The 23,898-nt window shown below is 43.5% G+C and overlaps 1 protein-coding gene across 3 annotated transcripts; it reads left to right on the forward strand.

Moving 5' to 3' along the window:
* Positions 1-1,004: 1,004 nt before the first annotated feature.
* On the forward strand, positions 1,005-23,230 carry ehmt1b (euchromatic histone-lysine N-methyltransferase 1b). 3 transcript variants are annotated; one of them, XM_068574003.1, is made up of 26 exons: positions 1,005-1,042; positions 9,681-9,771; positions 9,867-10,393; positions 11,330-11,624; positions 11,777-11,925; positions 13,129-13,284; positions 13,678-13,749; positions 13,861-13,963; positions 14,784-14,921; positions 15,303-15,580; positions 16,547-16,779; positions 16,951-17,166; positions 17,280-17,362; positions 17,475-17,581; positions 17,746-17,868; positions 18,153-18,254; positions 19,114-19,218; positions 19,312-19,466; positions 19,610-19,780; positions 19,908-20,052; positions 20,167-20,244; positions 20,433-20,548; positions 20,647-20,733; positions 21,269-21,347; positions 21,508-21,683; positions 21,834-23,230. In XM_068574003.1, the coding sequence occupies exons 1-26, from the start codon at positions 1,022-1,024 to the stop codon at positions 22,021-22,023; spliced, it is 3,996 nt and encodes a 1,331-aa protein (XP_068430104.1). In that variant the 5' UTR covers positions 1,005-1,021; the 3' UTR covers positions 22,024-23,230. The 3 variants fall into 3 exon arrangements, with proteins under 3 accessions (XP_068430104.1, XP_068430103.1, XP_068430105.1); XM_068574002.1 differs by lacking the exon at positions 1,005-1,042 and adding an exon at positions 5,732-5,843; XM_068574004.1 differs by lacking the exons at positions 1,005-1,042; positions 9,681-9,771; positions 9,867-10,393; positions 11,330-11,624; positions 11,777-11,925 and adding an exon at positions 11,978-13,025.
* The last annotated feature ends 668 nt before the right edge of the window (positions 23,231-23,898 follow it).

The following is a 23,898-nucleotide window of genomic DNA, read 5'->3' on the forward strand; positions in this document are numbered from 1 at the left end:
ATTGTATTGCTCAAGCAAAGTCGACCTAAAATGTATATTTAAGTGCAGTACTGGTTTATAGCACATGTTATAACAAAAGTAAACTCAATGTGTGCCCTATTTACTCATTTAGATGTGAACAGTTCACTTTTCCCCCCTTTATTTTTATGACATTTAGTCGTTCCAACAGTTACTAATAATAATAGAGTATTTGGATAATACTCTATAATAGTGTATTTGGAGTTTCAGTGGTGGCAACTCTTCGTGTGTTTCAGTTTAAACTAATTCAAACAGTTGATATGAGTATATGTCTATCTAAGACGAAAAAGATGAAAGGACTGAAATATGTTTGAATAGATAAGTTTCCTTAAGAACTGAGCAAAGGGAGGAAATGAAACAGGCATAAACACAGATAAAAGGAATCCGAACATCTGGAGAGAATATCCGTTATTGAGTAAAGACTAAGCCAAGGAGGGCACCTGCTGGTGTAACACACACACAACAACAGGACCTCAATTTACAGTACCGAGTGCAAGTGGGTGATTCCTTGAGCAAGATGACCAGTTAAACCATGTTTACCTCACCAGGTCAGGCCTTTTATCAAGACATTATGTTTTCATGAAGTACAGTTAAATAAGCTACAGTAGAAGTGAAATACAAATGTGTGTCTTTAATGCAGTAAAGCCAAATGAGCACTGGTCCGAATAGCAGACATTTTGAGTTGCCCTATAATAAAAACAAACGTATACCATTAACATTGATTTGTTCTCATCAAGTGCCATTTGCGTTGGCTTCGGGTAATTGATTGTGTATTTCTATATATATTTTTCAACATGTTTGACTGCTGCTTATTGTGCTGTTACATAGTCCTCTTCTCTGTTATCGTAACAATTATACGGGATTTAAAGGGCAGTTTCAACATAGTTATTATTATTATGGACATTATAATAAACAATCATATTCCCAGGTGTGGTATTACACCGGCTACGAATCAATATATGTGACGTAATCGGGGGGTGGGCGGAGTTTACGTCCAGGCACCATGGCTTCGGTTGGACCCGAGGTGAGTGTTGTGAGCGTTATCTACGCTAAGCTTGTTTTACTTCCAAATAGGTTTTCCTGCCCGGGGGAAATATGTTCCGCCCCGGCAGCCAGAACCTCGCTTGTAAACGGCAGAAATGTCGGTGAAGCGGTGTCGCGTTGTCGTAAATTGCCCGCTGCCAGCCCGCAGTCTCTTGCTTTTGTGCTGGACCGGAGGGCAGCTGAATGTGCAGGAAGATGCTGCGCCCCGGAACCTGAATGTGACCGTCAGTGGCGCGCTGTGGGCTGCGAGCCGAGGCTGAGTTATTCATGGTCCAGGGCTCACGTCACTGTCCTGCTTCTGTCCCTTTTTTAGCGGTTCAAAATAAATTGAAGACAGACGAGTGTGTAGTTGCAGCCGGTGCTCTTTCGCGGCTTTAGCGGCGTTGTCCGTCACCGGCTCACCGGTGGCTAATTTGTTCACTGCTGTTTTAGCTAGCTGCTAGCAGCCGTGCTAGTTAGCGCACAGTGCACACTTTGTCAAATCCACACAAAAACTGTTTTATGTAAGGGTTAACATCTTTTTGAACGTCGGAGGCTCATATATGTGTGATATGGAACGGCTTGTATTCTGCCCGGCCGATAATGTAGTATTCCCCTCTCCTGTGCAGTCTGTTAGCTACATGATAATTGATGCAGTCAAATGAAGGCAACACTGGCAGTGCTGCCTGCAGCCTCCCACTGTAAACATATGGCGCCAGCTCCTAAACCGGCGTTGATGCTTAGCGCATGATTGTATTTTCACATTAAACTTTATTTTACATTTTTTAAAGATTTTTTTCTCCTGGTGCAGTGTTGTCTTTGTTAGCTATCTGCAGTTCTGGTCCATGACTTTCAGTCGGTTCAAACCATTCCAGGGGTTTGGCTGTAAAAAGTTGCTCCGTCCTTTAGAGGCTGACTGTTTGAACTGATGGTTTTGGCTACAGTGGCACAAAAAGTGTGCAAATGTGTCAGATCTTGAGTCTTTGTTTCTTTTCTGTTTTTTGAGATATATTCTCATGCGGCAGAGGTCGCTCGTGCAGCGTTGGGTTTTCTGCTCGTCGGCTAAGTGGAGTAAAGAAAAGTGTGGGACGCTGAGCTCTGCAGCCAGGGTCGTTTGCACGCATAACTTTTTCCCGTGTGTGATGTTGATGCTTTTGACACGTTGATACAGTGACCTGCAAGGGTCTGTTCACCCACGTCAGAAAAAAAGGTGCATCTGGTGGTATATTGTCATGCGGATAGATAGTTAGGGTTTAATATATTGATACTTTTTGATATCTAATACAAAAAGACGAATGAATTTTCATTCAAGCATTGAAAAATGCAGCTACATGTCTATTTATTAGAAACAATGCCCCTCATTCATCAGACCCCATCATCAGTTTCCATTGGATCCATGTTTTCTTTGCCAAAGAAATAGTTCCAATGAAAACTGTTCACAATGAAGGGATGCGATGACTTGTCCTGCCAAATCGATGAAGCAATAGACGAACCGTCTGATTAAAAATGAGTTGCCAAAAATGTTGATCGCGCTCAAGTTATTTATGAAGGAAAAAGGTAAAGTTCCAGTCTGCTTCTAATTCAACCAACCAAAACAGCAGTCACAATGTGTACTGTTGATGTCAGTGCTTTGACTTAGAACGAAAATGAAGAAATGTGTTCCTTCCTATGGTAGAACAGTCTTCATATGAGTTACTGGGATGGATAACGTTTGGCTACCCAGAGGCAGATTTGTAGCATGCTATTTTAAAGCCCCATCCTTAATGTTCAACAACGCTCCACCGTGCAGATGAAACAATTTACTGCAACCATAATTATCATATTTTCACGAAATAAACTGTAGATCTCATTCTAGCATCACTCTCCTGTATATCTTTGTGCTGCATCAGACCGGTGTTCCTGATCACTGCGTGAACTGCCTCTGTGTGTGTGTGTGTGTGTGTGTGTGTGTGTGTGTGTGTGTGTGTGTGTGTGTGTGTGTGTGTGTGTGTGTGTGCGTGGCATTCAGTTTTTGTGTGCATTCATACAGGAAACACAGCAGGAGAAGAGCTTTGGTTGAATGTTAGGCAGTTTTTTTGGCTCCTGTAATTTAAATACATGGAGTTGGAATGGCCAATATTGGCCTTGTTGGCAGACACCACCCAGCTGATGTCATGTCAGACATCTACCGGAAATTGTAAGGGTATGATTGTTTACATACAGAGGATGAATGCCATATCTAGTTTGATAGTCAGTCACAACTGAAAAATAGTCATTTTTTTGGGACCTTAAAACCTTCATAGACATCTGATCGTTTTGATATCGATACAGTTTAGAAACCTTTCCGTCGTAACTGTCCCCTAGTTGCAAACCTCTGGATTGCTGGCCCAATGGAGACATGCTCATCTTCTCACATACTTCTCACAACTTTTTGGTCCATAAAAAGTTGTCATAAAATGCTAATGTGTGAAGCTGAGATTGACGCAGCTGTAAAGGTTGTTTTGAGTGAAGAGAACAATTATCAATATGCTATTTTTTTTATTTTATTGCTATTTTGAAAAGGATAACAGAGCAATAAAGTGTACTGTGGTTGAACCTTTTGGTTACAGCCAAAGTACCAAGCAGAAGATACCATTCTGTTGTTCTTCACAGTGTAGCGTGTTAGTATACTTGCTTTTTACTCTTATAACTTAACCCAAATTACCATGGAGGCTCATGGGAATATTAGTAGTTTTTGATTGTATCACAAAATATTGGCTATATTTAAATTGTGTCCTGATTATGGTAGATTAAAAGTAAACTCACTGTTTTTTGCACATATGGAATCAATCTCTGATGTATGCCTTAAGTTTCATCCCAAAAACAAAACTTTGCAAGATTACGTTTAAACATGATAACAATATAATTCACCTTGTCCTAATACAATTTATTCTGAACAGAGCTTGAACGCATCATAATGTTACTCAATGCAACCTCTGTGTATTAGCTGTTCTTATATTTAGCCAAGTTGGACTGTGCTGCCCACCGGCTGCTAACAGCTATCTTTAACTTATTGTAATGTTATTTTCAACGTTGCCTTCACAGAGAAATTGTGCAATTACAATGTGTCTCGAGCACTGAGCCCCAGTATCTACAGTACTTGCAGTAAAGATAGGCAATATATTGATACTATATTGATTTCTATTTCATGGCATCCATCCAATAGATCAATTGTACTTTCACCCTAAACATAAATGTTAACTTCATTGCAGCCCTAGAGGAAAATCAGTAGGCTTCATCCTCCCGATCATAAACGTCTTTAGCAAAATCCAATCCAGTAGCTCAGTGAGGAGTGGTGGACCAACAGGCAGAACGTCTCTTTATTGCATATGTTTAAATCTTCTTTAAATCAACTTTGTTAAAATGCGACTAATGGACACAAACCCTTGTTATGCTGTTGGTAAAACTAGTTTCACACGTATTGTTACTGGCTCCAGCTTTTTGTTTTCTTTGTGTGCTGAACAATGGTTGTGTCAAAGCTGTTCTTTGCTTATGGTTGGCCTCCTTTTGTGTCTTCTGGGTGTTCACTGGCTTTTCAATTCTCTTTCCAACACAGTATCACCTGATATTTCACTATCTTTACTTTATTTAAACTCTACCATGGTTGGTGGGAAGAATATATTTCCCTTTTTTTATTTCTGTTTGCATTGAGCCCTGGAAGTTGATAAACCTGATCCTGTATGTCGAGATGAGGTTGTTTGTCATTGTTCAGTTGTGAAACGGGAGAAGCACCGACATCTCTACATCTGCATTCCTACGGGACGCAACACAACCCCTGAGGAGAAGACTCGTATTGCTTTGCAGAGTGACAAACAACTATTCTGATTATCAATTAATTGTGTTTAAAAGCATTATTGTGAGAATTTGCTGCTTTTTGTCTCTTTTATGTTATTGGATTTCTTTGGCTGGACAAAGCAACTCATAATAAGAGCAACACAGTGAGTTCTGGGAACATTTGATGGGCATCTCCATTACTTAACTACATTTTATAGACTAAGACAACAAAAAGCCTTTGTAGAGCAGCATTTTGCCAAATTGGGATTGTACATTTGTATTCACTCAGTTCTCATCAGGTCTTTTTGTGGTTTCTATTGGAATTCCTTTCTCTAAATAGCAGCTCAGTCTCTTACTTCATTTCTATTTCAATTATATGTTGCTGTGTGAAGACAAAAGGCACTCCTATTTTAGAGGTTTCGATGTTGCCCGATGTCCACCATTGCAAATGTTTGGCTAATCAGGCTCCTCACTGACATCCGTTTTGCTTACCGGGCCTTTGCTGCCTCCATTTCCTTTGCCTCCTTGTTTTGTTGGTGCCTCTGACGTTGACACACACACACACACACACACACACACACACACACACACACACACACACACACACACACACACACACACACACACACACACAACACACTCGCACTCGCACTCTAACCCCCCCTTAAACTTGATTGACCAAATATATTTCCATTTTACAGAAAGGAAAAGACAACAGCAAGAAAGACAGAAAATGAGAGAAATGGTTCTTGCTACAAAACTATAGTTGGTTTGATTATTGGTACAAATGAAATGAAAACATTAGCAGGATATATTTCTCCATCTTTCCAGCTACGCAGTATTTATTTGGCGAGTCTGAATCACTGGGTATACCTTCTGCGGCAACAAGGATCTTCTAGTTTACAGAAACGGAGTGGTGTTACAGTTTGAGCTGACTGAGCATGCTCTGTGGAGACCCTTCTGAAGAGGAGGACCGACAGAGGGAGCCACCAGGTCACATGACCGGCGAGGTGAATGTGCATGCGGGGAAAGAAAAGAAAAAGAGGAGCAATCTGTTCGACACATTCTCGCGCTCTCTCCCTCTCTCTGTTCTCCCCCTCTCCTCGTTCTCTCTCTCTCACACACTCCTACACACAAACACACTCTGTCTCTCTCTCTCTGCCTCTCTCTATCTCTCTTTCTGACGCCTTCTTCTTCTCAATGGAGGCCATGAGAAGAAAGCAGGTATGATGCTTCCTGGAGGCACACGAGGGAAAAGACATGTTGACTTTATACTCATGACCATTGGTTGGCTTTGAATGGTCTGTGGAAAGATGGCTAGTCTCGGCTCTCAGTTCCTTTTTAGCCATTTTCTATCAACATTACCATCAGTTGGTTTGAGCTCTTGCTGTCTTCTCGTTGAGATGGTTTCTCAGTTTGTGAGGTGTGCTTCTTAAGACAGTTGCGGCTGCCCCATTAGCAGAGTGATTGCTCTTGATTCCCGAAAATCATGGACTTAATCTTTGGTAGCAGTGTTGTTCGTTCCTAGTAGAAGCAGCACCGCTGTATCAAAGAGAGGTTTGAATGTGTGGCTTTGCTGGATCCTGTTGTTGGAGAACACAACAGCTGTACTTAGAGCAGTCACAGCACGGCACGATATATGATGTAACTCAAACGTCTGGAAACTACCCTGAGAGTACATTTTTTGTTTTAATTTTTTTGCTCCATCCCATATTGGTATATAATGATGTCTCAGGGGACTGGACATTTGGGCAGCTATGTGACCAGGAATTCACTGGACCATAAGGCTGGATGCACGTTAGGCTGCGGTGTGAGCGCCCATGTTTCCTGGCTTTGATCTTCCGTGCAGCTGTCTGGCTGAGGGCCAGTCGTCCCATCAGTCAGTTTGCACAATTAATATACGAACAGGTACATTATTGGCTAATTCCTGGATTTTATGCATATTACGGTCTGAATTATTTTGGGCTTTTTAAGTTATTTTGTGGCTTTTTTTTGCCTTTTGTTTAGATAGCAGAGAGCTGATGGAAAGTGAGGGGCGTGGGAGGAAGGGTGACGTGCCTAATGCAGACAGGCATCACTGCGATTGCACGGTCGGCGCGTCAGACCATTAGCTGATCACCAGGAAATTGTGTGTTGAGGACGTACAAAACCCCAACATTTGTTTATGCCAAATTTGAGGTTGTGACAGTTGAAAGAGCTGCAACATGAATCTGAAGGTTCTCCAGAAGATGGAGAAAACAAACAAAGAACCGTTTCTGCCGCCTTTTTTCTTCTTCTTTCTTTTGAAATACTGCATAATTTTAGGCCTCTAAAAAACAAACAAAAAGGAAGCGGACAAATCCCCTTTGGTCAAACGGCTCACAGTCCATCGTCGAGGGTTCATGAGGAGGTCCTGCTTCACTTGAAAGGATCACATGGCAAGAATGTGTTGATCCCTGCTTCATGACTCATTGTTGTCTTTGGCTGTGTTAAATGCAGTTGGGTGCGCTTTTTTGCATTGAGCCTAACTTTGGTGTTAGCAGCACCTTGCACGTATGATAAGTGTGTCAGCGCATCGTGTGATGTGTTTGTGCTTTGGGTTTTAGTTTTCAGGCCTCCTGCATTCTGTCTTAAGATCCCAGGCTTTGTCACACACAGGGTTCACATTGATTTAGAATATTTTACAGCATTAAAATATTCCATATAATCTGTCAAGAGCTTATTTCTAATAACTACTAAGCTGATTTATTTGTTATGTTTATAATGGTCCATGTTGGAATGTAAACTCTGGGCCATTGTAGCCTTATTTTTGCAGCCATAGTGTATATCTATCTATCTATCTATCTATCTATCTATCTATCTATCTATCTATATATCTGTATATGTATATATGACATATATATAAAATATATATTTTTTTGTCCTACTGAAGGTTCCTGATTAATACTCAGAGCCTTGGCTTTACATTTGGGGCTTCATTCAGCAGCCCACATATCCCCATCCACGTGCCTCATGACCCCTAAGTTCTCCATCTAGTGGAAAACCTCTGCAATGGCCGCGTTGTCAGTAAACAATCTGGTTGCGAAATGGCGGAGATCTGCAGACGGGCTTCTCTGCCTCCCTTCCCCCCCTTTCCTTTCTGTCTTCAGTGTGTCCGTTCCACTTTCCACCACTAGGGGGAGGGCTGAGGCTGGTTTGTGGTTGTTTTTTTGGGGGGAGTGTAACTCTGCTCAATCCATGGAAATAAGGAACTGAAGGACTCTTCTTCTCTTCACCGTCATATGTGCTACTAGAGATCATACACCACAGGTGATTGTCCCAGCCTAGATGTTCTTTGGCAAAACCCACTCAGATATTGTGCTCCTGGCTCCCGGCCTGGCCTTGTTGCTGCTTGACAAGGTACATGTCTGTGTGCGGCTCAGGGACTCGGGAGCATGTGTCTGGAGAATGATTTGGGATCTCTGTCCTGGTGACTTATTTAGTTTGGAAGTCGGTTGTGTGCAAGTTTTCAGGACAAACCTGTCTGTTAAATCTGAGGATTTGACTCTCTGAGCCCTTGGAGAGCAGAACTCAATGTCTTGAATCCTTCTGTTAAAATGAAGCTTTTAGGGGCCACTGTCTCTTGCAGCTCTGGTGATGTTTTCTCTGCCTCCTTGAAACAATCCGATTCAGTACCTGCGTTTACCACTCACTGGGTAATAAGACCAGAGTCAGTGAACGTGTCTGTATATCCACCTTAACTCTGCTTGGTATGAGCGTCACATTTGGTCAAGGAGACTGTAAACCTTCATAGTGAGCCCGGAAGGAATGCTGCTCTTCAAGGACAAACGGACATAAGACCTCTTCCCTTTGAGCATATCATTTAAGATGTTGTTTAAATAGTGTGAAGACAAACTGAGTGGCTTGGAGGAGCTAGGGTGGAACCCAAAGGGAAAGCAAAAGTGTGGCTTAGTGATATATTCCTTTTGGGGCCTCTTGTTTGTCCTTTGGGCCTTTTTTGCTCCCCAGAGTGAGAACAAGCTTGACAATCTGCTCGGGGAGGAAGAGAGAGTTTTCACATTTCCTGGTGTTACCTCTTCGACTGCCTAAACCCGCCCCTGTGAGATGTAAAGAGGGTCTGCGGGTGGCTGAGGTTTCTATTGAAGCTTGGGTTGTGCATCTCTTGCTCTCCTGGTTGGCTGTGGCATAGGAAGAGAGAAGAGAGACAATGAGAGTGCATGGGGGTCGTCGGCTCCCTCTATAGTCTCTGATTCTGACAAAGACACGTTACTGAAAAGAAATTTCGACACAGCATTCGACTTACAAGCGGAAGTTGGTTTCATTCAGACACTGACGCTTGGGCCTGTATTTTATTCTCATTTTAATGTCAGTTGTTAGAAAATAAATTGACAGCAATTTTGATAATCAAGCAACATTAGCAAACATTTTTCTGCTTTTGATATCATTTAGGGCTGCAACAATTCTTTTAATTATTGTTTTAGTTATATTTTTTCTAGTCCATTGATCATAGTTTTAAATTGTCTAGTTTGGGCCCATCAGGAACATTTTGTTTTTGCATTGGTATAAAAAAGACAAAAGCAGAAAAATTCTCATAGAGAATGTTTGGTATTTTTGCTTGATCAATGACCTAAACAGTGAATTGATTCTGTAAATGTTTTCCATCAATTGACAGATCACTTAATTCAAGGAATTGAATGTATCTGGGACAAAACAAGTGATTTGAAGATAGCATGGGCTTTGGAAATTCTTAACTGTTTTGAAACTAACGGATTGACTGAAAAGGTTATTGATTTGAAAACAACCATAAAATAATTGTTGGTTTGAGCTCTACATTTGGTTTACCTTGACATGTGTTGTTTTGTCATCAGCCCGCTGGTCTAGCCAAGGGCAGCGTGGATAAGGGTGCATCCTCGAAGAAAGAGGAACTTGACGCCGCAAGCAACAGAGAGGCAAAACCAGGTATTGGTTCATTTTCATAGATGCAGTGCTTTTAATAATTTGACTGTTTGCGTCGTAATTATGCATTATTTCTCTGTTTTTGTTTTCTCCAACAGATGCAGACAAAGAGATAGCTGCCAGACTGTTCTCTTCCCCTCCATCAGAGACGATGCTCAACGGCACCGAATGTGACGCCACGAGGCACAAGAGCCCGACTCACGGCTCTGCGGCCGCCAACAACAAGACTTTGCTGTTGCCGAATGAAAATGGCACGTCGGACGTGGAGCCGCCGCATGGTTCTGTTACAGGAAGCAACGGATTCATTCTCACGAAGCAGCAGCAGCAGGACGGTGGCTCTGCGGCAAAGCCGGGTTCGGGGGTTTCCCCTCACAGGACTAACTGGTTGCCTTCGGGCTCACCGACGGGGGGCCACACGGCCAAATCTCCCCCGGCCTCGGCTTCTGGGTGTGCGCAGAGTTCAGGCGCACTAAGGACTGACCCCAGTACCGGGACTACGTCGGGACAGGAGATACCAGACACTAAGAACGGCACAGTCTCGTCTCCTGCCCCGGCTCCTGCACCCGTCACGATACACAGAGCGCGCAAGACCATGTCCAGACCCGCTGTGAGCCCGGCACAAAAGGTAAACTGTCGGGATCCGGCACATCATCATCCGCTCACAAGTGTTTTCCGCCTCTTTCTCTCATTACTTTCTGTTCGGGGTGATGTAGTTGAAATCATTATTGCAAATATCTTCAATTGTCAGTATACACTGAATGGCATAATTATCTCGACATTCGGACAAACTATGAAAACACACGTACATCACATCCATATATGTGGTTTTCAAACATGTCCCTCCAAACCATGGGCATTAATCGGCCGCTATAATGGCTTTCCACCAGATTCTTTTTAAATGTGGCTGCTGGGATTTGCTCCAATTCAGCCCCGAGAGCATGAGCGAAGTCCGACTCTGATGTTGAGAGATAACACCTGGACAACAATCAGTGTTCTCACAATTGTTGCCACAAAGTTGGAAACACGGTGTTGGTGAAACATAGTTAATTAGCAGGAATGTAGCACAACGCCAAAGTGAAAGCAGTGTTTAGTTTATTTAATTGAGAAAGTGCATAAAGAATATTTTGCCCCAAAAATCAATGACTAATTGCGATAAGTAATCCTGATCTCAGTATTGATTGACATAATTATGCAGCCCTGATACAAGATGATGAAATTGTTGCTAAATGCAGTGGACTGTGCTCCGTAACATCAGACAAATTTAAAAATGTTTGGAAAGGGAAATAATTTGGTTCAACATATTATGTAAAACCATTGCGATACCACAGTAAAAAAAATGTAAATCATCCCACATAGAGGAACTGCGTTCTGTAAATGGGTCCTTTGGTTTTCTGAGCTGTGCTTGTTGCAGGAGGACTCTGTTTACTATAAAACAGTGGTCTCTTGCAGTGTGACTCATGTGGACATAACATATCTGGGTGAAAATTAAAATGAATAACCTCAAAGTAAATCCCCTGTTAACACGATGTTCCTCACTGATTTTGGTTGTTGTTGCCTGCAGCTTCTTAACAGGGAATTAAGAGAAGCGAAGAGTGCCAAAATGGAGAAGATGGAGACTCAAATTGCGCCTGACGCTCAGAAATCCTCGCAGCAGCCCTGCACTCAGAACCATCTACCTCAGAGTCCATCGGATACGCCAGCTTCCGCACAAACGGCTTCATCAGCTTCACCAGCACCACCCCCAGCTCCCGCAACCCCTCCGGCTCCTTCAGCTCCCGATGGTCCCCAGGAGCCTCCGGCTTCTGTGGCTCCTCAAGCTTGTCCGGCTCGCCCAGTTCCAGCCAAGCTCCAACTAGGTCAGACAGACCCCAGTAACACGTGACGGAAACTGACCTTGTGTCAAAACACTGACTTTGTTCTCGGGTTTTAGAGCTCAGTAATCGGACTAAAGCGTCATCTCTATTGACAGTTGTGCTGTAAACATGCGTGTTGTTCTCTTGTGCCGTAGGTCCGTACTCAGGAGGGTTTTCATGCAGGAAGAAGAAGAGGCGGATGGGAATGTACAGTCTGGTTCCCAAGAAGAAAACCAAAGTGCTTAAGCAGAGAACTGTGCTGGAAATGTTCAATGAACTACAACAGTCTGCCAAGAGCCCGCAGGTCCGCGCTCCCCACAATTACCAAAACAAACACCATTTAAAGGCACAATGAGTAGGATTATCCTGGTCGACAATGTGTAGACCATGCAAATCCCTCTCAATCATCACCCAATTAGAGTGCATGGCCGTGTCTGTATGTGCAGAGACATATTCTTATTTCTCTGTGTTCGGGACATTTCTGGACATCAAGCTTCTCTTAAAAAGTATCGACCTGGTGCCAGAAAGAGAGTACGCATCCATGAGGAAGCCACGAAAATGGCGGACACGTCGTCAGATAAAACCGCAAATGCAGGAAGGCGAAACGCCCAGTGGAAAAAGCTTGTTCCAAAACAAGAGTGAATCTGCCGCCTCAACTTGTTGTGTTTTAGAAAACTGTAGCTGACAAATCCTACTCATTGTGCCTTTAAGTGATCACTTCATTTAGTCACTGGGCTGACATCTTCATTGAGGAACAAATGACGAGTCCAAATCTCGTCAATTGTCAGGTTTAAACGTGCGTGCAGGCGTTTAGTCACACTTCATTCTTAAAACACATCCCGTCTCTTGCGCGCTTTTGTGAAATGTCCTTAAACGTCAGCGTGCCATTTGACAAGGTTTGAAAAGTAAAAAATGTAGAGAATTAAATGTCTTCCAGTGGTGCATTTGTACCACAAACTCTGATAAATATACAAAATATACTCGTAGAAGATCCATATTCTTGCACCTTTTTCCTCTCTAAACCATACGCCTTCTGACTTAAACCCTTTCACCAAACTAAGACTACCTCTATTGTCTTGGTAACTCATTTTAAAACACGCTTTTAAAACTTACCAAGACCATCCTGGTCAGTTTTTCCACTGTTCACTCTGGTTTGGTCAAAGTTAAGGCCTTAATTCACAGAAATAGATGTACTGGCTTTACACATTGTTTTTCCCACTGTGCACTTCATGTTAGCGCTTTCCCAGCTGCTCAACCCTGACTCATATTGTCCTTAAATTACTTTTTAATTGAATAGACGAGGCTGAAGTAAACACAAGAATTCATATGTAAATGAACTGTGCCGAAAGAAAACAATCCTGAGCAGTTTTCGAATCTGACGTTTGATGCCAGATTTTTTATCAGGTTTTACATTTCACTTCCACTTTTCACTTCCGCACAAAAATTCGAATTTTTCCAACATATTTTGAGATTGCTATGATCGTCGTCTTGTCCACTTGTGTCGCAGCCTAAAGAGGTCGCGAACATGAATGGTGAGAAGGTCGAAAATGCATCTGAAGAGGAAGAGTCCGAGGAGGTGGAGTCTGAGGAAGAGGAGAGACAGCAGCCGACAGAAGAACCTGCCGGTGCTGTCCAGGAAGCAACATCTGAACCCACCTCTCAGGTTGGAACAAAGCTGACGGATGTTTTGATCCTGCCATGACATGTGATTATTTTTATGTCCATGGCAGTATTGTAGAATTGTTTTTCTAAATTGTTTTGATTGAAAAAGATAACAGTCAAAGCGTTGAGTCTCCCTTTGCGAAAACCTACAGAATAATTAGTCTTAAACGAGTAAGTGATGACAAAATGAAATGCGTTGGAAACATGTCGTTTGTGGGTTTATCTACCCAGGTGAGCTTATTGTCAGCTGGAAAAGTTCCTCCCTCACGGGAATAGAAAACCGTACTTCCATTCAAGTATCACTGTGCACTTTAAGTGCACTCGAGTGAAGCCTGTCTCGATGTGTCATGTGTTAAACACTGATGATAAACTCTGCATTCTGTTTGCCGTGCAGGTGGGAGACGAGCAGGAGTCTGAAGAGTCTGGAGAAGAAGAGGGAGAGGAGGAGGGCTCAGAGTCCGACTTGGTAAGCCAGCACTACTCGGCAGAGCTACTTAAGAGTGTTAGATCTCATCTTGCATCATCTCCTCTGAGTAACGACAGAACGGCTTGAAATCACTGTATACGTCTGCCGCAGAGCACGGGGTCCAGTCTGAAGAAGAAGTTGAAAAAGAAAATAAAGAGAGACGGCGTGTGGCTCAGGCCGTCCAGGAAACGGAAGAGGAGGATAAAGGCCAAAGGTGACCGCCGCTCATGACACACCCACATCGGTACAGAGCCATCACCTGCAGTCCACGTGTTGAGCATCAGTTTCCATTGGCTAAAAATGTAACGGACCAACAATTTTGAATAACCTTTGAGCACATTTAGGCCATGATGGTGCAAGGGTTGTTTCAAACTTCATATACACTAGGCAACATTTTCTTTTATACTTTAAGACTCTCAAGATAAAAATATATTAAAAACGTCCACCTGGAAAAATAAATAAATGTTGCCATCTTAATAATTCATATTCTATAATGAGGGTCAAATGATGCAGTGCTGATATTTTGGATGCACATGGATGTAAACTGCGCTATGAAGGCATACAAGCCATGAGGCACCAGCTATGGAAACAGACAGTCTTCTTTCAAAAACCTAAATGAAAGCCTAAATTATAAAAAAAAAAAAAAGTTAGTCCTATCCATAACTTTTAACAACTCTTATGGAGGTCAGAGCAAAGGTCTTAAATCCATGAAAAAGACGTCAAACCGGTGCATGCGGCCATGCAGCTCCACTAGAAGCATCTGTAATTAACACAAACAAACCTTCACACTTCCTCATTCAACGGATACACACAGAGTTGGTTTCACTTGTTGGACTGGTTTATAGATGTATGTATTTCTGTATTACTTTGTCGTAGAGATTGTTCTTTTTCCATGTCACACGTTCTTTCAAATATCAACATAAGGAATGATTTGATTGACTGTAGCGTTGCTTTCTCTCCCCGTTTGTGAGTGTTTTAAATACGATGACAAACGGTGAAGCGTTTCACTTACTGATCGCTGTCGTTCTGCTCAGAACTGGAGGCGGTGGACGAGCCTAAGGCTTCAGCTCAGGCCGAGGTGGCTGATGGGAGCGAGAGAATGCAGATTTCCTCACCAAAGTCTGTCAACCTCAACAAGCGCCAGGAGCCGCCGGTTCCCTCAGAGAGCAAAGGTGAGGTTAGAAGAGATTGGAGAACTGTGTTCAATGGGTTTATAATGATGCATTCCATGTGTGTATGTGGTCCTACCGACTAACAAAACGAAAGTCCACTCCAGCAGCATCATGCATTATGTTTATCCTGTAGACAGACCACTGACCATCTGGTACGTCATACGAGTCACTTTTGATTCTAACAAACTTTAGTTTGTTCAGAAGTAGGCGACCCAATGTGCAGATGATGTGTTTAGACATCATTTCAAACAAAAGAAGTTTAACTTAAAAAATTGCCGCATCGACAGCCAACGTGTGGTTTTGGGCTCGTCCTGTTGAATCAAGTGAAGCTGATTTAACCTGAGGTAAACGAAGGAAAAGTCTGACTTTGTTTGTCTGCAGAATCTTCCGGGTCAGTGATGGAGGAGGCTCAGGAGCTTCCTCTCTGCAGCTGCCGCATGGAGACGCCCAAGAGTCGAGAGATTCTCACGCTGGCCGACAGGAAATGCATGGCCACAGAGAGCGTTGACGGACAGCTGGACCGCTGCCAGGGTGCCATACTGAAGCACGAAATGATGCGTCCCTCCAACTCAGTTCAGCTGCTGGTTCTGTGCGAGGACCACCGCAACGGCATGGTGAAGCACCAGTGCTGCCCCGGCTGTGGCTTCTTCTGCAGGGCTGTGAGTGCACACTGTCTTTATTAATGTCAGGGCAGAGTCTATTAAGCGTAGTGCAATTAAATATGAAAAATAAATAACTAACAGACAATCCACAGCAGTGCTATTAACGCGTGAATTACAGGTCGTTCAGTTTTTCCCATTCGTATCCGCTTAGGAGTTGCACTGCACACAAATGTCCCATTTCTTTGTTACTGTGACTAAACTCTGGATGTTTCATGGTAGGAAAAATCCAGATATAACCTGTACGAGTCCGGCACACTCTTTAACGCTTCACCCAGGTGGATGTGTTTAGATTAGATTTTCCTTTACTAGTTCCGAAGTGGGGAAATTTCAGGATTACAACAGCAAACAGGGTATAGTGCACACAAGATACAAAGTTAAAAAGTCAAAACAAGTAATATACATAATAAACGGTAGAAAACAGTCAAATCTACAATACTGAATTTTTATACGCCCACAGAATACAAATATAACTATTATTATAAACAGTGTATTAATATTAATGTCACCTCCTGTCAACAATGGGTACTGTCTGAACCAGGAAATAAAGATGATGAAACAAAGTAGAAGCAATTTACAGCAACTGATGACATTGCTAAGATCAGATGCCGAGGCAATATACGCTATGAACGCCAATTAAAACTTCAAACTCAAGTTTTTGAGTTTCCTGTGACTTAAACCAACAAGAGTCAAGATAATAACGTTCAGAGCATATCTATGAATGACAGATAGCTTACAAAAATAGTTTTGGGTTTGTATGTTTTCACTAAACAATGACTCAAAGATAATCAACACATTGATAACACTATCAGTAATTGCAGCCATAAAGTGTTTTTTGTTTTTGAAACCAGACTCTTACAGCTCCTGTTTCTTATTTCCTGCCTGAACTTCCCATAGTGCTCTGGTTTCCTATGTGAACGCATCAGTCAGTGAGGACCTTTGGGTTATTTGCTTTTCGTTGAGCAGGGGACCTTCATGGAGTGCCAGCCGGACCTCAGCATCTCTCACCGCTTCCATCGTGCTTGTGCCTCGGTGCTGAAGGGTCAAAGCTTCTGTCCTCACTGTGGAGAGGAGGCCGGCAAGGCCAAGGAGGTCACCATCGCCAAGGCCGACACCACCTCCACCGTGCCCCCCACGCTCCTGCACGGGCCGGCCACGCCCGGGGGCCCCGAGGGCCGAGCAGACACCACCACTGGCAGGTAAAGAACCACCTGCGGAGTCAGAAGGGGCGGGAAGTTACCTGACATGATTATCGGAGGGTGTGTGTTCATGTCAGGAGGAAAATAATGCCTAGTAGCCTCCTGGGGGAGAAATGTCCGTCATTCACTGCTCACCTGAAGTACTTTCTTTTTTTTTTCTTCTTCTTCTAGCTCCTCTCGGCTGGCTATGGGGGTTGAAGTCAGCGGCAGGGCCGACAGCTCTCTGTCCGCTCGTAATGCACACGGACTCGACGCCTCTGCCGTTCCTGGTCTGTCCCGGTCATCAACGATGCTGGTTGGGTTGGAAACGACGGCACCACCTACAGCCCCTCAAGGACCACCTCGAGAGACTCTAGAGAGCATCCTGGTGGCGCTCGACACAGAGAAGTCCGTTCCACCATCAGACTGTCATCATGATTTATCTGAAGGACCAAAAGATGTTTGAGACAAACATAGACAACCTACTAACTCATAATTACATTTTGTTGTTCTCGTTTCAGGCCAAAGAAGCTGCGTTTTCACCCCAAACAGCTTTACCTCTCAGCCAAACAAGGAGAACTCAAGAAGGTCTTGCTCATGTTGGGTATGTAAACCTTACCTCGTCGTCCCCATTCTCGATAAAATTTTGAAATCTTTCTCTGGCTGCATCTAATATTTGTTTTTATGCAAATGCCTTTTCACTATTTATCTTCCAGTCGACGGTATCGACCCAAACTTTAAGATGGATTCTCAGAACAAACGCACCCCGCTCCACGCTGCAGCGGAGGGAGGATACAAAGACATCTGCCACATGCTCGTGCAGGTAAGAGTCCTTGGCTGATTTTATTTCCGTCCTGCCTTGTTCGATCCTTAGTTTAATGTTTTAAGATGAGATATGTCATACTATCGCATGTAAAATATGATACCTAAAATGCTTGAGGACCATTTCAAGCTCTCTTGACCGTCGTCTGACATTTGCCCCTTCAGGCGGGAGCGAACTTGGACATGTGTGACGAAGATCAGCGAACGCCACTGATGGAGGCCTGTGAGAACAACTACATGGAGACGGTCCAGTACCTGCTGAGAGCTGGAGCCAGCGCCATGCACAAGGTTAACCTGCATCTAGTTTCTCTTTCATTAGCCAGCTACATTGATGAGTAATTTGACCTTCAGTCTTTTGTCAGCCATCATATGGGACTACAAAAAAAAAAAATACAAAAAAACTGAAAAGATGTGTGTGTGTGTGTGTGTGTGTGTGTGTGTGTGTGTGTGTGTGTGTGTGTGTGTGTGTGTGTGTGTGTGTGTGTGTGTGTGTGTGTGTGTGTGTGTGTGTGTGTGTGTGTGTGTGTGTCTCAATAACTGATAATTAACAGTTGATTCTCTGCTGCTCTCAGGATGTTGAAGGGTTCACGTGTCTCCATCTAGCGGCAAAGTCTGGTCATTACAACATCGTTGAGCACCTTCTGTCCACAGGATTAATCAACATCAACTGTCAGGTTGGTACAGTTTCACATGTCGTTCTGATCCTCTCTGTGATTCCTGGTTTGTTTTAGTCTCGACATAAGACACAAGCCTTTATCGTTCAGGAGTGTTTTCCTGCTGCTGTCCAATGAGGTGGCTGCCTGGCCATACGTAGACGCATATGTCTGATAAGGTAGTCGAAATTGTTCAGCTGATTGTTAAGAATGCCTCAGCAGGTGTCTGTAATTAGTCTCTGACATTTTACTGTCAGACTTATGACAGTTCCGCTAATTGAATTTAAAGGGCTCAGTTAACTATTGAGCCACCTGTGAAGGCACGATGAACTGAAATCAGTTACCATAAATATTATCCAAGGTTCAACTCTTCTCAAAAATCAACATTTGTAGTGAATTGAAATTTTACGTCAGCTGCTGGGTTCACACCCGGTTAACATTCAGTTTAATTCAAGTGTTCAGTTTATCACACGCTGTCAAAACCCCACAAAGAACGATCTGCAGCGGCGCAGAACTGACTAAAATAACGTAATTGGATCGTAGAGTGGCTCCACTTAATGCTTTTCTAACGTTGCACAATGAGTATTTAAACGTAAGTGTTATATATTGACTATATGCCTCTTTCAAACTCACTTTGATGCCAGAATATTGGGTTTAAGACAGATGTGGTACTCAAGCAGAGCTCAGAGTAAGAAGTGCACTGCGTCTGACGCGTCTTTGTGTAAAATGTCTGACTCTGCTGCAATAAGGCATTCATTTGGGCAGTGAGGACGCAGGCTTTCAAAGTGCCGTTTCACGTTTCGATGTAAATGTAGGTGATGTTTTAGCTCGACTCAGCTGATCAGTTTGCGGCGCTTGAAAGTGTGATTGTCCCCTTCAGGATGACGGAGGTTGGACAGCCATGATCTGGGCGACAGAGTACAAGCATGTGGACCAGGTGAATCTGCTTCTGTGCAAGGGAGCCGACATCAGCATCAGGGACAAGGTGGGCTAAGGAGTCCGTCCTCTGTGTGTCACACGCTTTACACAAGCAGCACATGTCGTGTAACTGCTGGTTTTGTGTGGTTTTGTCGTCCAGGAAGAGAACATCTGCCTCCATTGGGCGGCGTTCTCCGGCAGCGTGGAGATCGCCGAGCTGCTCCTGAACGCACGCTGTGACCTGCAGGCCGTCAACATCCACGGAGACTCGCCTCTGCACATCGCTGCTCGGGAGAATCGCTTGGAATGCGTCACGTGAGTTACTGCGTCCAGAAGGGGAGGAAAAAGAAGCTTTTGTTTAAAAACAAAGATTAGATTATTTTTTTCATATAATTTAAAAAAGCTTTTTCGGAAATGGCTTGTTGTTGTTGTTGATCAGAAAAATGTGGTGCCCTCAGGCTTTTCCTGACTCGAGGAGCAGATGTGTTTCTGAAGAACCGTGAGGGAGAAACCCCCCCGGACTGCTGCAGCCACAACTCCAAGGCCTGGGTGGCCCTGCAGGCCAACAGGAGAGAGAGGGACGCCAAGAACACCCGGCTCTCTCGAGTGGAGGAAAAAGTCCTTCAGAGGTTAAGATGATAATGTGACAATAGCAGTGTTCGTGGGGGGGAGAGCGGGAGAGAGCGGGAGAGAGAGAGGGAGGGAGGGACCTTGAAATCTTTGACAGCCGCTAATCAACCTGTGCTCTGTTTACAGTGACGTAGCTCTGGGACAGGAGAGGGTTCCCCTTCCCTGTGTCAACTCCGTTGACGGTGAATCTCACCCGGATGACTACAAATACATCCCAGAAAACTGCGTCACCTCCCCCATGAACATTGATAGGAACATAACGCACTTACAGGCAAGTTAGAAAAGCTCTCATCCGGAATTCTAAAGAAAACTATGATTTTTATTTAATTTTTTAACTCTGTGATTGGCAGTGTGAAGTGACCAACAACATCTTCTCAATCCACAGTACTGTGTTTGTAAAGAAGACTGTTCGACAAGTATCTGCATGTGTGGGCAACTCAGTCTGCGCTGCTGGTACGACAAGGTAAGAGACACACGCACACGCACACAGACGCTAGTTTTCTTTTAACAAGATGCATCAGAAAGAATATAGAGACACCTGAACCAGCCCAATCCATGACAAACGACACCATTAGTATGTGAGGAGTGTAAGCCTTGATGACCATGAGTGATGTATCCTGTGCGTACGGCACATCTTTTGTTGTGTTTCAGAGAGGATGTCTTCTCCCTGAGTTCTGCCGTGAGGAGCCGCCCCTCATCTTTGAGTGCAACCACGCGTGCTCCTGTTGGAGGACCTGCAAGAACCGCGTTGTGCAAAATGGAATTAGGTATTTAAAACTGTTGTGTGTCTGTCTGTGTGTCTGTCTGTCTGTCTGTCTGATTCAGGGAAGAATTTGATATTGTAACTTTACCGTGTATCTTCCAGGACCAGGCTTCAGGTCTTCAGGACCAGTAAGAAGGGCTGGGGTGTCCGTGCAGTACAAGACATACCACAGGGGACCTTTGTGTGCGAGTAAGTTCACAAATGTATCTTTTCAGTATTCCATTATTAATTTGACGGTTCATTAAACTTGCAATAAATAGTTTAAAAACAATACATTTGACAATTACTGATTCCAGTTACATATTACCTTCTGGAGAACAACTGAGAAATATATATGTTTTTTACATTAGTGATCATATGATGTGCAAACATTGTCCTTATAAAATAAAATCCAACTCCTAAACCAATAAGTTTTGTAATGCACAATTTAAAGGCCCATCCAGACGGCAAAGGATCCTGTAGAATATGAGTTTCTATCGGTCCCTTCTTTGTTCAATATGATGGAGATTAACCTTTTGGGTTGAACATTGTCAAAGATTTGATAAAACATGAAACCTTTATCAGCAGGGATGTTAAATCTTTGAATCTCAGAACTGCAGTCTTTGCTCATGAAACCTTGAAGAATCCCACGTCCATGACATCTTAACGTGTGTGTAAACTGCATCAGCATTGAAGCGTTTCAGTGGCGTCTACAGCTACTGACGGGTCGCCTGCTTTTGAACAGGTACGTCGGTGAGATCATCTCTGAAGCCGAAGCAGAAATGAGGCAGAATGACACCTACCTGTTCAGCCTGGACGACAAGGTAACTCATGTGTTAATACTCTTAAAATAGTTAATACCTTCTCTCATTTCTTAGCTACTACTTTATCATTATTTGTCCATCAGTCAATGTACTGTGGGATTTCTCCCCGTGCAGAATTTTATTTTTCCCTGCTCTCTCGCTCATTTGTCTTCCCTCCCAGCCCCAGGATCTTTACTGCATCGACGCCCGTTTCTATGGAAACATCAGCCGCTTCCTCAATCACATGTGCGAGCCCAACTTGTTTGCCTGTCGAGTGTTCACGACGCACCAGGACCTTCGTTTCCCACACATTGCCTTCTTCGCCAGTGAAAACATCAAGGCTGGAGAAGAGCTCGGGTAACTCTTCGTTAAATCTTTTGTTGTTTTTTTTACCATTTCAAGATGTGATGTCTTTCAGAAGCAGGATTAAGGCAGGTTTGGATTAAATGCCAGTACTTCTCTGTCACAATAATTGTCTCTGTCATCCCCCTCCTCTCCCTCACATAGATTTAATTATGGCGACCACTTCTGGGAAGTCAAAAGCAAGTTGTTCAGCTGCGAATGCGGCTCTTCCAAGTGCAGATACTCGTCAGCGGCCATGGCGTCGCTGCAGGCGGACAGCACACCGGAGGGTCAGCAGCAGCCCAGTGCGTCACCCGACACCAGCTCTTCCAACGGCCCTGCTAGTCCTTCCTAAAATAAAAAACCCTCTTCACACTAAAAGCTCGGCCACACGTACACACGGCCGCCGGGACGCACAGGAGCACCTGTGCGAGGCATCCGGTCCGAACTCTTATCAATGAACTTGTACTGTATCTCCACTTCTGATTCAAACCATGGACCTTTGTGAGAGCCCCGTCTAAACGTCGTCACACAGAACCAGATGCACAATCGAATCCTGGAAGAACTTACTGCTCCCTTTTTAGTCCACTTTGTGTCCCATGAACAACAGGGGGCAGCGACATCACGCACAGCAAAGTCACACGGACAATAAAGTGTCATATATAATGTAACGCATTACTTCACTGGGAAGGAGGACTGTCCTTTTTTCTTTTTCTTTTTTTTAAAGATGATAGCTTAAAATAGTCACATGGCTTTTCTTATCGAATCATGATCATGGAACTTTGGGGTCGGGATGAGGGTATCGTTGTCTTTTGCGAAGACAACCTCAGCGTTCAGCTGGGTTTAACTTGTGACCCTTCGGGGTCATTTATCATGAACCATTCCAGCGGGATTAGCTGATAAATATTGAACTATGTTGCCACTTGTTTGTCACTTCCTCTTTGTCGCAGTGTTTGAACAGACGTGTCCGACATTTGCCACCATAGTTGATTATAAATTTATGAATTACCTGAAGCCGTGGTGCAAAAAAGTGGACTGTTTCTTTTTATTTACTCAAGCGAGTAAAGATTGTCTGTCTGAGAGAAAGATGCTGTACCATTCCTCCAAAACGAGGTGATTCTAGTCTGAATAAATTGGTTTACCGTTTTATTAAGCATGCAGCCACAGTTGTGGAAGAATTTGATTAAACTGAAATAGTTTAAAACCAAGAAAATGGTGCTGACAAAGTTTTTTTTTTTCCTCATTTTTATTACCCAAGTGAACATAGTTTGTAAGATAAGAGAACGTTTTTCTTTTTTTTTATGTTTCATTTTAACTCCACTTTTCTAAGCGTAGTTACTGTAGTTGGGTTTTTGTTTCATGATTTTTGCCGACAGAAGCCAACCATTCTTTTAAATGTTGTTAGTAAAGCAGTGACTGTTGTGCAAAGTCGTGAAAGGTATAAATGATGAAAAAAAAAGGTTATAAAAAATGCAATCCATAACGTTATGTTACATATTTCTGGACCGTGAACCATCCATCTAATTGGTTGTATCTTTTTCAATAAATTTACTACTAATGCATTTATTCTGATACGCGTTACTTGTTGCATTTTTTTTTTTTTTTTTTTGCTGGAATGCAAACCAGTTTGTTGCAGTGTTGCCCAAAAAAAACATTTTTGCACAATTTGAACTCGGCCTTGCCTCTTCCTCCAGCTCGCTCGTTTTGCAGAGTGTCTGCGTTCAGCTTTTTGAGCTCCCGATCTCGTCGTCCACAAACGCATGACTGAAAGATCTTCAAACTGAAGCCTGCAGTCAGTTCGACCCTGCACAAACCCAGCAGCAGCAGCAGCTCTGTTTTGATAAGACTAGGGTGCGGGGTAAGAGGGAGGGGGGGCCTGGGGCCCCGGCGCTGAAATACTGGAGCAGCTGTGGCATCGGGCTGCTGACACTTCCCACACTCAGTTTGCTGTAATGAGTTGAGATTTTCAAAGCGCCTCGTTTGAGCCGTGATTTTTAAGAGAGCTGCTGAAGCGCTCCCTTCAAACCGATGGAAACTGCGAGCTCCATTGCAGCAGTGACAATTCAAAGCTTCTCAAGTTGTATGACTTGAAGGTGTAAAAGTATGAAAAGCCAAAGCAAGTGTATGCATACGACACCATTAATATGGAACTCTTTTTCAAGTGAAGTCACCACGATGGCGACCAATTAAATCAATGCTACTGAGTCTGACCCTGTGTGGCTGGTGATTA

Source organism: Clinocottus analis, unplaced genomic scaffold, assembly GCF_023055335.1.
Source record: "Clinocottus analis isolate CAN_PGR_092001 unplaced genomic scaffold, fCliAna1.0.p SCAF_13, whole genome shotgun sequence".
Classification (NCBI taxonomy): Eukaryota; Metazoa; Chordata; class Actinopteri; order Perciformes; family Cottidae; genus Clinocottus; species Clinocottus analis.